The sequence below is a fragment of the Bombina bombina genome, chromosome 5 (assembly GCF_027579735.1).
Source record: "Bombina bombina isolate aBomBom1 chromosome 5, aBomBom1.pri, whole genome shotgun sequence".
In the NCBI taxonomy this organism is placed as follows: domain Eukaryota; kingdom Metazoa; phylum Chordata; class Amphibia; order Anura; family Bombinatoridae; genus Bombina; species Bombina bombina.
The window spans coordinates 572,788,635-572,803,071 of NC_069503.1; the positions used below are offsets into that span (position 1 = coordinate 572,788,635).

At 39.0% G+C, this 14,437-nt stretch overlaps 1 protein-coding gene across 1 annotated transcript in view; it reads right to left on the reverse strand.

The window, feature by feature from the left end:
- Window positions 1-14,437, reverse strand: part of LOC128660591 (inter-alpha-trypsin inhibitor heavy chain H3) — a 372,698-nt gene that overhangs the window by 63,294 nt on the left and 294,967 nt on the right. Inside the window, exons 16-17 of the mRNA XM_053714518.1 lie at window positions 12,943-12,993; window positions 5,201-5,314 (exon numbers count right to left, since the gene is read on the reverse strand). Of these exons, the coding sequence (XP_053570493.1) occupies window positions 5,201-5,314; window positions 12,943-12,993 (165 nt within the window). The remainder of the gene's footprint in view (window positions 1-5,200; window positions 5,315-12,942; window positions 12,994-14,437) is intronic.

Below are 14,437 nucleotides of genomic sequence, written 5' to 3' on the forward strand. Positions count from 1 at the left end.
CTACCATATTCTATTAACTAGTAAAATCCTGTTTTTCATCTTTATAAGCGCATATACTGTACATGTCAATAAAAAAATTTTTAACCTATTAATAATCAACATTGATTGTAATGGGCTTTAAACACAAATGTAATATATTGCCATCCTCTTCCGTTTTTTAGCATGTATGTACAGAAAAAAATTAATTTAGACCTTTTAATTTTCTTTGCATGTATAATCGTACTAGCATTAAAATCAAGTCTAAATCATTAATCAGACCCAAACTAATAGATAACTCATATGTGGGAGAAAATCTGTTAACCTATCAAAAGCAACACAAAGAAAATGACGTCAGAGTAGGCGACAACTTGACACGTATAAATAGAGTGAATCTGCAGCCTGCCGCACCCCCTCTGAGGAAGAGTAATGTGAAACGCGACCGCGTCAGGGGTCTTTCTCATATTTCAACTAGCTCTCTGTCTTGTTGAAAAAAACAGTCTGTCTTTGTCGAAAAAATATGTTTGTCCAAAAATGGGTTTATAACGAGGGTGATTAGATAACGTTGGAGGAGTTTTTCCCTTATGTGTATTTTTAGCTTAGTAGCAAGTGGTATCTGTATTGTTACTTAAAGGGACAGTCAACCTAAAAAATCTTCGAACTCATTTAGATAATGTTTGCAACGATTAGTATTGCAAACATTATCCCAATGTGGATAGATATGTAGTGTGAAAGTAAAAATAGTTACTAGTTCATCATCGGCCATTTTGAGATGGCCGCATGAGCCCTCCTACCCCCAAGCATCATCCTGATTATGTACTCATCTCCACCATGAAACTACTCGATCCTGCATGAACCCGCGATTTGTGCATGAGCAATGCTCTGTTTATGCTGAAGGGGAATAATTCTGTAAGTAACTAAAAATGATCGCTCAGAATCATAGCTTGTTTATTTAACTGCTTTACAAAACCATTGCTTTATTAACCATGTCTGCATGCTGCATACAAGAACCGCTATGATTCTGAGCAGTCATTATTCCTGGCAGTGAAGGGGTTAATTAGGTAGCTTGTAAAGTTAAGTTTAGCTTTAGTGTAGAGATTACCCTCCTACCTGACAATTCCCACCCCTAATCCTTCCCAAACAGCTCTCTTCCCACCCCCCCAATAGTCAGTAAGTCTGCCAGGAAGAAAATAAAAGTTTTTTGTTTTTTTTAAATATTTATTTTAATACATTCTCTGCAGTGTAGGATACCCCCTTACCCCAACCTCCCTGATCCCCCCAAACAGCTCTCTAACCCTCCCCCTCTACCTATTAGCTACCATCTTAGGCACTGGAAGCTGTCTGCCAGTACCCAGTTTGCAATATTTATGACTTCATTTTTTTAATATATTTCTGTTTCTGTAGTGTAGCTGCCCCCCTCATTACCTTTCCAGATAACTTTCCCACCCTTTCCACTACTTTCCACCACAGAAATTCCCTTTCCCTTATTCCCCCCTCTTCCCCCTCCCTCCTTCCCACTCACTGTGGCTCGATTCCCCCCCCTCCAGCAATAGGCCGCCCACCCACCTGCCTCCCTCCTTACCCTCCCACCAATGATCGGCACCATCACTGGCCGATGCAGAGAGGGCCACAGAGTGGCCCTTTCTGCATCTGTTACTGACTGGAGGTTATTGCACGATGCCTCAATATCAAGGCATCACTGCAATACCCTTAGAGTGGCTGGAAGTGATCCTGATAGCTTCCAGCGCTCATTTTTACTGAGGACATGCTAGGTACGTCCGCGGTCATTAAGGGACGTTTTTTGAAGGATGTACCTAGCATGTCCTTGGTCGTTAAGGGGTTAATATACTTTTAACATCTGTGATTACCTTGTATCTAAGCCTCTTTTGACAGCCCTCTGATCACATTACTTTTTATTTATCTATTGACTTTTAGCATTCTATTGAGCATTTTAGCTGTGTTGTGCAGAACATACAGGTGTGAGCACAGTGTTATCTATATGGGCCCCATGAGCTAGCAGTCTCCTGTTGTAAAAAACAAATAAAAAAGCATGTGATTAAGAGGCTGTCTACAGTGACTTAGAAACAGGCAGACATTTAGATGTTATAAGGTATATTAATATAACAATGTTGGTTGTGCAAAGCTGGGGAATGGGTAGTAAAGGCGTTACCTAACTTTTTAAACAATAACAATTTTAGTGTTGACTGTCCCTTTAACATGGGATCTTGTGATAAGTCTCAGTGATACATCTCAGTATGTAGCAAATACAAATTGAAAAAAAAGGTTTTCACTACAATTTAAATTGCATTTGCCTCTAGTTTATTATACATTACTTTTCTGTCAGTCAAATAAGAGAATTGTGTATTTCGAGCAAACTTCACCTGCATTCAGCTGGAAAGATAAATCCACTTAGAAAATGTCATGAGAATTATAAGATCAGACACACCCTGCGAACTCCCCTGTTCAGCCCTACAACTTTTCAGAAACTGTCATTTTTATTTGAACAAATACAAGGTGGTATGCCATTTGTAAAATATATACAGAAATGTACAACATAGGATCCTAATTTGTTAAAGTTACGCATAAACTTCCAAAGCATAATCAGAATTTGTAAAATCACAATCTTACATACACTGCTATATTCAGAATGTATATGCTTTAAAAACAAAAAGTAAGTTCAGAATGTATATGCTTTAAAAACAAAAAGTAAAAAGTGCAAAGCTTAAATGTAATAAGACATAAAGGAATACATCTGATATATACTAATATAAAATACAAAGCATAAAGTTTAAATGTAAGAAACCTCTCATGTCACACAGTGCTTTATTGTACTGGTTATGTCTCTCTTTCACATCCAGAAATGCAGAGAATGACCCTTAGAGAACTATAGCCAAATGTGCCTTTCTATAATCTTGTGAGAGATATTGCTGTTCTGGTGAATCACTAGCTCATCTCATCTGAGTGGAGAGCTTTAGACCATTGCCTACATGTCAGATATGTTAATGCATAATTTTCAATGGAAATTAATAGTTTGTCACCATTACATACTGTTTATTAGTTAAAGGGACATAATGATTTAGATAGAACATAACATTTTATACAACTTTCAAATTTACTTATATTATGATATTTTCTTCGTTTTCTTGTTATCCTTATTTGAAAAGCAGAAATGTAAGCTCAAGAGTGTGCACATGCAGCACTATATAGCAGCAGTTTTGCAACAGTTAGCACTATTTCGTGTCATGTAGTGCTTCAGGCATGTGCGCGCTACCTACCTAGGTATCTCTTCAACAAAGAATAACATGAGAATGAAAAAAAATGTGATAATAGAAGTAAATTGGAAACTTTTTAAAATGTATTCTCTATCTGAATAATGAAAGATTTTTTTTTTGGTTTAATGTCCCTTTAAATGCATTTATTTCTATTTATTTTGGTATTTATGTTTTTCTTTACCTATTTGCCTGTCAATATCTTCTATAATCTATCTATTTTTATTATGATTCTTTATTTATAAAGAGCCAACAGATTCCACAGCGCTGTCCATGGGTACAAAGATAAAAGTACAGTACAATACAATATAAAAGACACCAGACAAAGTTTAACAAACAAATACAGGGGGAATTGAGGGCACTGCTCCCATGGGAACTTACAATCTAGATGGGTAGGAGGGTGAGAAACAGGAGGTGGGGACTGCAAAGGTGAGAATGATGTTAGTGTAGAGTTAGATGAGGGCAGCTATTAGGCAAGTGGAATTCATTTGTTACTAATTTGGAGATAGGCTTCCCTGAACAAAAAGGTCTTTAGAGAGTGTTTAAAGGAGGAAAGGTTAGGGGAAACTCTGACAGCTTGAGGAAGTGCGTTCCAGATGGTTGGTCCCGCACAAGAGAAGTCCTGTAGTCTAGCATGGGAGGAGGTGATGGTAGAAGATGCAAGGAGCAGGCCATTGTTGGATCTTATGGGGCGGGCTGGAGTATATTTGTTGATGAGTGAGGACAGGTGGGGGGCTGCATTGGTAAGGGCTTTGTAGGTCAGGGTGAGAATTTTGAATTTAATTCTGCTGTGAATGGGGAGCCAGTGAAGGGACTCACAGAGAGGTGCAGCAGATACAGAGCGTCGGGAGAGGTGGATTAGCCTAGCAGAGGCATTTAGGATGGATTGAAGCGGGGAAAGGCAGGAGAGAGGGAGGCCTGTTAGTAGGCTATTACAGTAGTCAAGTCGGGAAATTACCAGGGAGTGGATTAGCTGTTTAGTAGTTTCAGGACTCAGCAACAGATGAATTTTGGAGATATTGCATAGGTGGTTGCAACAGGATAAAGATAGCAATTGGATGTGGGGTATGAAGGACAGATTGGAGTCAAGTGTAACTCCTAGCCAGCGGACTTGGGGTGATGGGGAGATAGCGGTGTCACCAACAGTGATTGAAAAGTTAGAAACCGGGGTAGAATTAGAGGGGGATTAGAAGGAGCTCAGTCTTGGACATGTTGATTTTTAGGTGGTGAGAGGCCATCCAAGAAGGAATGCCAGATAAGCAGACACTGATGTGAGAAAGGACAGAAGGAGAGAGTGCAGGTGTGGATAGGTAGATCTGAGTATTGTCAGCATAGAGGTGATTGCTGAAGCCATAGCTACTAAGTTTACCCAGTGAGGAAGTATAAATAAATAAGAGTAGAGGACCCAGAACAGAGCCTTGAGGTACTCCACCAGACAGAGGCAATGGAGAGGAGGAGTCACCAGCAAAGGAGACAAAAAAAGGACCTATTAGAGAGATAAGAGTGGATCCAGGAGAGGGCAGTGTCAGAGAGCCCAAGGGAACTGAGAGTACGTAGGAGAAGGGGATGGTCAACGGTGTCAAAGGCAGCAAACAGGTCAAGTAAGAAAAGTATTAAGTAGTGGCCATTGTTTTTAGCAGAAAGAAGATCGTTAGTAACCTTGGTGAGGGCAGTCTCAGTTGACTTTTGGGGACGGAAATGAGATTGCAAGGGGTCAAGCAATGAATTGGAGGACAAGAAGTGGGTTAAGTGATCGAAAACTAGTTTTTCCAGGACTTTTGAAGCTAGTGGAAGCAGTGATATGGGGCGGTAGTTTGCAGGAGATCTATCTATTTATCTGCTTTACTCGTTCTGTATATGAATGCAGTGATGTCTTTTAAGCATTCTTTTACCTACCACAAACTAAATTAATCTAAAAAACCCTGCAATTTTGGTTCTATTAAGATTTATCTTACCTAGTGTTGGGTCATTTACAAGACTGAACACCATGCCTTCCTTCCCTTGGATATTAAAGCAGAGAGAGTCATTCTTCTTTGGCACTCGAATAATGAAGTGAGGGTCAGAATCAACTGCAAATATTATAAATATTATGAAACAATGACATTTTATAACAGATGCACATATTAAAGGGACATTTTAGGGAACAGTATGCTGAAGCTGTATAATCTATGTGTATTGTTTTGCAACACTTTGCAAATTACATCAAGTTAAAATGGGCTTTTTTAACAAAAAATCATCCACAGGATACTATTCTCCAGATTGTCATTTAAACTTCAAAGATGATTTTATACAATTCAATATTTGCAGAATTTACAAATAATTTTTTTTAATTAAATGTCACAATAAAATTATATAATGAAGTAATTGTCTAATTAAGAGCTAGATTACGAGTGGTGTGTTTATCGAGGCTCTTTGGGCGCTTCTGAGTTAAAAGTAAACGTGTTCACTCAAGCGTAATTTGAATTTAACTAGCATCAGGATAGCGTGACTTCAGAGCTCTGGTTAACTGTTCTCCACAGAAAGTTATAAGGGCTCAACGATATAAGGTCTCAGGTGCCAGAAAACAAAAGGCCTACAAAGGACTTCTTTAACATGTCTAAATATATATATATATATATATATAAAAACTTCCCAAAAGAGATAAGCACAGTCTTACGATATAACCACAGCCACCAGAGTGCACTTCTTAATGATGTGAACAGTCCTCTTTAAATAAAAGGCACTCACTGGTCTTTAGCACAATATCCAAAATCTTTAATCCATCTTGAAAGATATCAGATAACAAACATAACGTTTCGGTGTTATTTCAACACCTTTGTTAAATGTTGCCAAGTCTCAAAATCACAGAATAAACATATCCCCAGATGAATTCCTAACACATATCTCAAACACCCACCTTATATACAACTTTTTAAAAAAGGCCGGTCGCCACATCACATCGGCACTCGATGACATCATCACGCTAAAAAGGGAGCGTGACGCATCATCGCGATTCAATTGGCTAAAGGTTACTGTAGTAACCATATACACAAAGCTTGTGCAATAAGCCGGCAATCGCGTATGACATACCTGTAAATGTCAGTCAAAAGGGAAGGTGTTTTAACAAAATAAACTGGTAAGGCACAACAGTGCTCCCATATTGAAGGATCAACGAAACCATTCCTTCTAACAAAACACCACCTATATGTCAGACGCGAAGATGCGGAGCTATCACAAATAATTAAAAACAAATAACATTTTGTTACATATGTTATACTTATGTTTAACCAATTGATTCTTAAGGATGACACCAATTACTCCATTATATACATTATATATATATTTAACCCATTTCTTCATGCCTCTTGGGTAGAAACCAATGTGTACCCACTAGAATGAAAATTCATGTAGGATCCTGGTATAGGCTGATGCATACTGGAGTGGTCAGATAGTGTAAATGTACAATCATTCTATGGGTTATTTGGTGTAGAATGGTCCAAAATCGAGGTAAGTATTGAGTCCCCTAGGTATTAGGGTATCAAGTGTGTAGATCCACTTTGTCTCTCTTTGGAGAAGCCGTTTTGCTCTATTACCTCCCCTGGATAGTGGCGGAATATGATCGATCGATTACCATAGTTCTCATACTGGATACACTATGTTTACATTGTGCAAAATGGCGTGCCATCGGCTGTTCCGAATCACCTGTTTTCAGGGTTTCCCGAATGGCACAACGATGATTCACCATCCTATCTCTGAAGCTTGTAATTGTTTTCCCAATATATACCAGGGAACACGGGCAAATCAACAAGTATATAACATGTGTACTGGTACAAGTTAGTCGATGGCGGATGGTATAGCGTTGGTTAGTGTGAGGATGTTGAAACGTTTTGCCCCTCATCATGCTATTGCATGTCGTGCAATTTCCATACGTAAAGCATCCTTTGCTTGAGGATTTTAGCCAAGTTTCACTCTGATAACATCCAACTGGATCCGTTTTTACCAGTAGGTCCCGCAGATTATCTGCCCCCCTGTGTACCATATATGGTGGCTTGGTCCCCTGGAAAGGGAGCGTAGCATCTGTCTCTAAGATAGCACAATGTTGGTGTACCGACTTTGTCAGCTCTCGACTTATTGGAGTGTATGTGCTTACAAAGTTCAGCGGTGGTGTTAACTCTTTTTGCACTTTTGGTACATTCTTCATAGTGCATTCCAGTAATCTCTCTCTGGTGTCACGGACCATCGTACCATCATAACCCCTTCTTATCAACTTCATCTCCATCTCATTCAATTGTTCCAACATAGTGGGTACATCACTGTTGTTGCGGATGACCCTAGTGAGCTGAAATGTAACTATACCCATTTTCTGATGTCTAGGGTGGAAACTACTAGCTTCCAACAATGAATTACGATCCGTTAACTTTGTATATAGTGATGTACCAAAGGTACAGCACTCCTCACCTTTAACTTTGAAGATATTAAGATCCAAAAAGGGAATTACTGTCTCACTATACTCAAGTTTAAATCTAATGGGACAGTCCATGGAGTTCAAACATGACACTCATTGCTTTAACTCATCCTCATTCCCTCCCCACACCAGGAACACGTCATCTATGTAACGTACATAGTACCTGATGTTGGGATGGGTAAATGGTTTCATGGCTTGCTGCTCATACCATGCCATGTACAGATTAGCATATGAGGGTGCCATGTTTGAACCCATGGCTGTCGCAGAGATTTTCAAATAATAGTCTCTTTCAAATCTGAAGTAGTTTTTATCAAGGCACAGTGTTAACATCTCACATAAAAACTCAATAGGCGGTCCCTCATACAGAGGGTTATCTGTCACCATGGACCTGACAGCCGCCACACCTCCCCCATGAGGGATAGAGGTGTATAGACTGTCAACGTCCATGGTGACTAGGATATCATCAGTTTGTAGACCTGCATAGCTCCTGAGAATTTTAATAAGACTTGCTGAGTCCTGTAGGTATGCAGTTGTATCTTTCACTATGGGCTGCAAATGAAAGTCAATAAACATAGCTAGACTGGATAATAAGGAATCCCTGGCAGACACGATAGGTCTGCCAGTGGGATCCTCAAGAGTCTTGTGCACCTTTGGCAACAAATACAACACAGGAATTTTAGGATATTCAGTCATTAGAAAATCTGCTTCCTGTTCAGTTAATATTACTGATTCAAAACCCATGTGAATGTGTTGATCAATGGCTTTCTTAAAGGTCAGGGTTGGATTACCCCTGAGTTTTAGATACACATTAATAACAGAGAGTTGGAGCAAAGCTTCAGCTCTATATTGGGTATAATCTTGTATAACTATAGAGCCCCCCTTATCCGCGGGCGGATGACTATCGACTTATCATTACTCAGGGTTTTAATTGCTAATCTCTCCTCAACACTCACATTAGGATAAGCAGTACATGTTTTAAATTTATTTACATCGTGGCATACCATTCTTGTGAAACCCCTAATAGAGTGGTGAGTATTAGGGGATTCAAAGGATGATGTTTTTTTAAAACCGGATGTAGCAATTGTAGACTCACTATTGCTACTATTGAGTTTTTATGTGAGATGTTAACACTGTGCCTTGATAAAAACTACTTCAGATTTGAAAGAGACTATTATTTGCAAATCTCTGGGACAGCCATGGGTTCAAACATGGCACCCTCATATGCTAATCTGTACATAGCATGGTATGAGCAGCAAGTCATGAAACCATTTACCCATCCCCACATCAGGTACTATGTACGTTACATAGATGACATGTTCCTGGTGTGGGGAGGGAATGAGGATGAGTTAAAGCAATGGGTGTCATGTTTGAACTCCATGGACTGTCCCATTAGATTTAAACTTGAGTATAGTGAGACAGTAATTCACTTTTTGGATCTTAATATCTTCAAAGTTAAAGGTGAGGAGTGCTGTACCTTTGGTACATCACTATATACAAAGTTAACGGATCGTAATTCATTGTTGGAAGCTAGTAGTTTCCACCCTAGACATCAGAAAATGGGTATAGTTACATCTCAGCTCACTAGGGTCATCCGCAACAACAGTGATGTACCCACTATGTTGGAACAATTGAATGAGATGGAGATGAAGTTGATAAGAAGGGGTTATGATGGTGCGATGGTCCGTGACACCAGAGAGAGGTTACTGGAATGCACTATGAAGAATGTACCAAAAGAGCAAAAAGAGTTAACACCACAGCTGAACTTTGTAAGCACATACACTCCAATAAGTCGAGAATTGACAAAGTCGGTACACCAACATTGGGCTATCTTAGAGACGGATGCTACACTCCCTTTCCAGGGGACCAAGCCACCACGTATGGTACACAGGCGGGCAGATAATCTGTGGGACCTACTGGTAAAAACGGATCCAGTTGGATGTTATCAGAGTGAAACTTGGCTAAAATCCTCAAGCAAAGCAAATGCTTTACGTGTGGAAATTGCACGACATGCAATAGCATGATGAGGGGCAAAACGTTTCAACATCCTCACACTAACCAACGCTATACCATCCGCCATCGACTAACTTGTACCAGTACACATGTTATATACTTGTTGATTTGCCCGTGTTCTCTGGTATATATTGGGAAAACAATTACAAGCTTCAGAGATAGGATGGCGAATTATCGTTGTGCTATTCGGGAAGCCCTGAAAACAGGTGATTCGGAACAGCCGGTGGCACGCCATTTTGCACAATGTAATCATAGTGTATCCAGTATGAGAACTATGGTAATTGATCATATTCCGCCACTATCCAGGGGAGGTAATAGAGCAAAACGGCTTCTCCAAAGAGAGACAAAGTGGATCTACACACTTGATACCCTAATACCTAGGGGACTCAATACTTACCTCGATTTTGGACCATTCTACACCAAATAACCCATAGACTGATTGTACATTACACTATCTAACCACTCCAGTATGCATCAGCCTATACCAGGATCCTACATGAATGTTCATTCTAGTGGGTACACACTGGTTTCTATCCATAGAACAAGAGGCATGAAGAAATGGGTTACATTTAAATATGGTATATAATGGAGTAATTGGTGTTATCCTTAAGAGTCAACTGGTTAAACATCAATTGTGGGAATTTTGTCTGTATATAGTTGCAATAGGAACGTAGAGTTTATGTAACAAAATGTTATTTGTTTTTAATTATTTGTGATAGGTCCGCATCTTCACGTCTGACATATAGGTGGTGTTTTGTTAGAAGGAATTGTTTCGTTGATCCTTCAATATGGGAGCACTATTGTGCCTTACCAGTTTATTTTGTTAAAACACCTTCCCTTTTGACTGACATTTACAGGTATGTCATACGCGATTGCGGGCTTATTGCACAAGCTTTGTGTATATGGTTACTATGGTAACCTTTAGCCAATCGAATCGCGATGACGCGTCATGCTCACGCTTTAGCATGATGACGTCATCGAGTGCCGATGCGATGTGGCGACCGGGCTTTTTTAAAAAGGTGTATATAAGGTGGGTGTTTGAGATATGGTGTTAGGAATTCTTTCTGGGGATATGTTTATTCTGTGATTTTGAGACTTGGCAACATTTCACAAAGGTGTTGAAATAACACCGAAACGTTATGTTTGTTATCTGATATCTTTCAAGATGGATTAAAGATTTTGGATATTGTGCTAAAGACCAGTGAGTGCCTTTTATTTATTGAGGACTATATATATATATATATATATATATGTGTGTTTAAATACATATGTATACATACAGTATATAGACAAATATATATATATATATATATATATATATAGATAAATATTGTACCAAAATACCATAAGATATATAGAGAAATATGTATTTATGAATAAATAGAACATATTCTTCAATGTGAAGGATATTGCAATGTGTAATATTAATATTTCATGTAGGGTTAGAACACTTGAGAAAATGAAATCGGTTTAGCACGAGAGTATGAGAGTTAATTATTTTCCACTTTTCAAGCTTCAATGAAATCTATGGGAGAATATTTGAATTTAGGCTTTTTGCGCACGTCGGATTAACTTTTTAATTTCACTTGTAATATGCACAGTCCTAGAAAAGGCAGCACCACCAATTAAGTCAGCATAGCTTCTTTATTCTCTTGTATCAGGAGTAGGTACAAAGTAACAAGACTACGTTTCGGGCTAGTAACCCTTAGTCATGTATGTAGTGTAATGCAGCACATCACCTTAAAGGGACAGTAAACCTTAAAAATAATGTTATATAATTCTGCACATAGTGCAGAATTATATAACATTATATTAGCCAAACTTTGTAAATCATAATATTCCCTTTTTATTTTGTAAAAATACCACTGTTTTACAGACCTGCTCTCTGTACTCTGCTGAGCGGGTCTGTTGTTTTTACTGAGCGCATCGGGCCAGCTGTATAGTCACAGCCCGGCCCGACCGCACCATTAGACACAGTGCAGCTCTCTCCTGCTGTCAGACAGAGCGGGAGCGAGCTGCACTGTGTCTAATGGCGCGGTCGGGCCGGGCTGTGACTATACAGCTGGCCCGATGCGCTCAGTAAAAACAACAGACCCGCTCAGCAGAGTACAGAGAGCGGGTCTGTAAAACAGCGGTATTTTTACAAAATAAAAAGGGAATATTATGATTTACAAAGTTTGGCTAATATAATGTTATATCATTCTGCACAATGTGCAGAATTATATAACATTATTTTTAAGGTTTACTGACCCTTTAAATACCTTTACACAGGTGATGTGCTGTATTACACTATAGACATGACTAAGGGTTAATAGCCCAAAACGTAGTCTTGTTACTTTGTACCTACTCCTGATATAAGAGAATATAGAAGCTATGCTGACTTAATTGGTGGTGCTACCTTTTCTTGGACTTTGATACTTTTCAAGGTATGCAGTAACCTTTGGCGTGCACACCAATATTATTTTGTTGCTGGATCTCATTGGGAATCACTTGTAATATGCACACTACCCGACACGCGTAAAAAGCTTCTAGCAGAGTTAACGCACAGGCCGGAGTGATAAAAAGAGCTCCAATCATCATCTATCCCTAAATTGTATCTATTTTTTACACATGAAAAGTTTAGCGTTGACTTTTTTTTTGCCATTAAGGTGAATGTACAAATGCAAAATATACATTTCACCAATTATTCTTTTCATCCACAGGGATGGGAAAATTAAAACTTTGGGATATAATTTACATTTTTGTTTTTTCTGTAGGTATGTAATTTAAAGAAGTTTTTAATGGTCCACCCATTATACACTTCCATCTTGTCCTTCTCTCTTAGAGCACATTTTATTCTAACTGAAATATTTTTTACCAACTGAATATTAAAGCCCATAATCATTAATCTCCTACAACGTGCCTGCTTTATAGGTCATTTACCTTCTTTAAAAGAAAAAGGGAAAAAATCAGGAAAAGGACTCCAGACATTTCATCTTCTCAAGATTTATTAGTTCATATGTTACATCATGTAGTTGGCGCATTTAAGCTCACAGAGCTACAGAGAATGAATTATGTAGAATATCACAACAACTGGTGAAGCGGTAAAGGCTGATGAGGGCACTGTATACTGTGCCTCACTATATTTAGTCAGATTCCCTTAAATTACCCTTGCTGTATTGCTCTTTTTCTTTAGTGACATGTGTGTGATATAGAAGTTAGTTATTATTCATACTTTACAATGTTAACAGGAGAAAAACTTACCAAAGCTTGTAGGATAACTGGGAACATATGGATATAAAGGTAGACTTTGAACTATATGGAAATAAAAATCAGTCATCAAAAATATTGATTATAGGATATATTTTGCATTAATGCATATTATAGTCATTTTTATATTCATGCTTTATATCAGCAGTAAAGCATCGCTTGGCAAAGGATTTGCATACATAATGTAATTTAATTTTGTTTGCAGAAGTGGATTGTTTTTAAAATCAAGTACAAGCTTTATCATCTGAAAAACATTTTAATTATATTTACCTGGTCTGCCAACAGTGGCAAATCAGGGGGGGGGCTACAGGGCAATTTGTCTCCCCCCCAACCCCCCACAGCAGAGCCAGACTTGCTGCTGTCATTGACAGACAGTGCTTGTGATCAGCACTCAGACAGTGATGGTGCCCTGGAGCTTTCCTAAACCTTTGGTATTTTTTGATAGATTTTTCTATTAGAGGCCAGCAAGTGCTGTACGTGACTAGGCAGGAAGGACATGTGCTGCTTTGTGGATGGGATAAGGCATTCATTAGGTGAGTGGGTTAGCTGTGTTTTTTGGTTCAGGGTTAGGTAAATAGAGCTGGCATTGTAAATGAAGCAATGCAATTATAGTGTACATTCTCATATGTGTGAGTGTGTTTATATGTCTGCGTGTGTGTGTGTGTATATGTGTGTGTTTAGGTTTGTGTGTATATGTGTGTGTGAGTTTATACATGTGTGCGTATGTGTGTGTGTGAGTTTTTACATGTGTGAGAGTGTGTGTATGTGTATATACAGTATCTTACAAAAGTGAGTACACTCCTCACATTTTTGTAAATATTTATTATATCTTTTCATGTGACAACACTGAAGAAATGACACTTTGCTACAATGTAAAGTAGTGAGTGTACAGCCTGTATAACAGTGTAAATTTGCTGTCCCCTCAAAATAACTCAACACACAGCCATTAATGTCTAAACCGTTGGCAACAAAAGTGAGTACACCAAATTGGACCCAAAGTGTCAATATTTTGTGTGGCCACCATTATTTTCCAGCACTGCCTTAACCCTCTTGGGCATGGAGTTCACCAGAGCTTCACAGGTTGCCACTGGAGTCCTCTTCCACTCCTCCATGACGGCATCACGGAGCTAGTGGATCTTCCATTTGAGGATGCTCCACAGATGCTCAATAGGGTTTAGGTCTGGAGACATGCTTGGCCAGTCCATCACCTTTACGCTCAGCTTCTTTAGCAAGGCAGAGGTCGTCTTGGAGGTGTGTTTGGGGTCATTATAGTGTTGGAATACTGCCCTGCGGCCCAGTCTCCGAAGGGAGAGGATCATGCTCTGCTTCAGTATGTCACAGTACATGTTGGCATTCATGGTTCCCTCAATGAACTGTAGCTCCCCAGTGCCGGCAGCACTGATGAAAGCCCAGACCATGACACTCCCACCACCATGCTTGACTTTAGGCAAGACACACTTGTCTTTGTACTCCTCACCTGGTTGCTGCA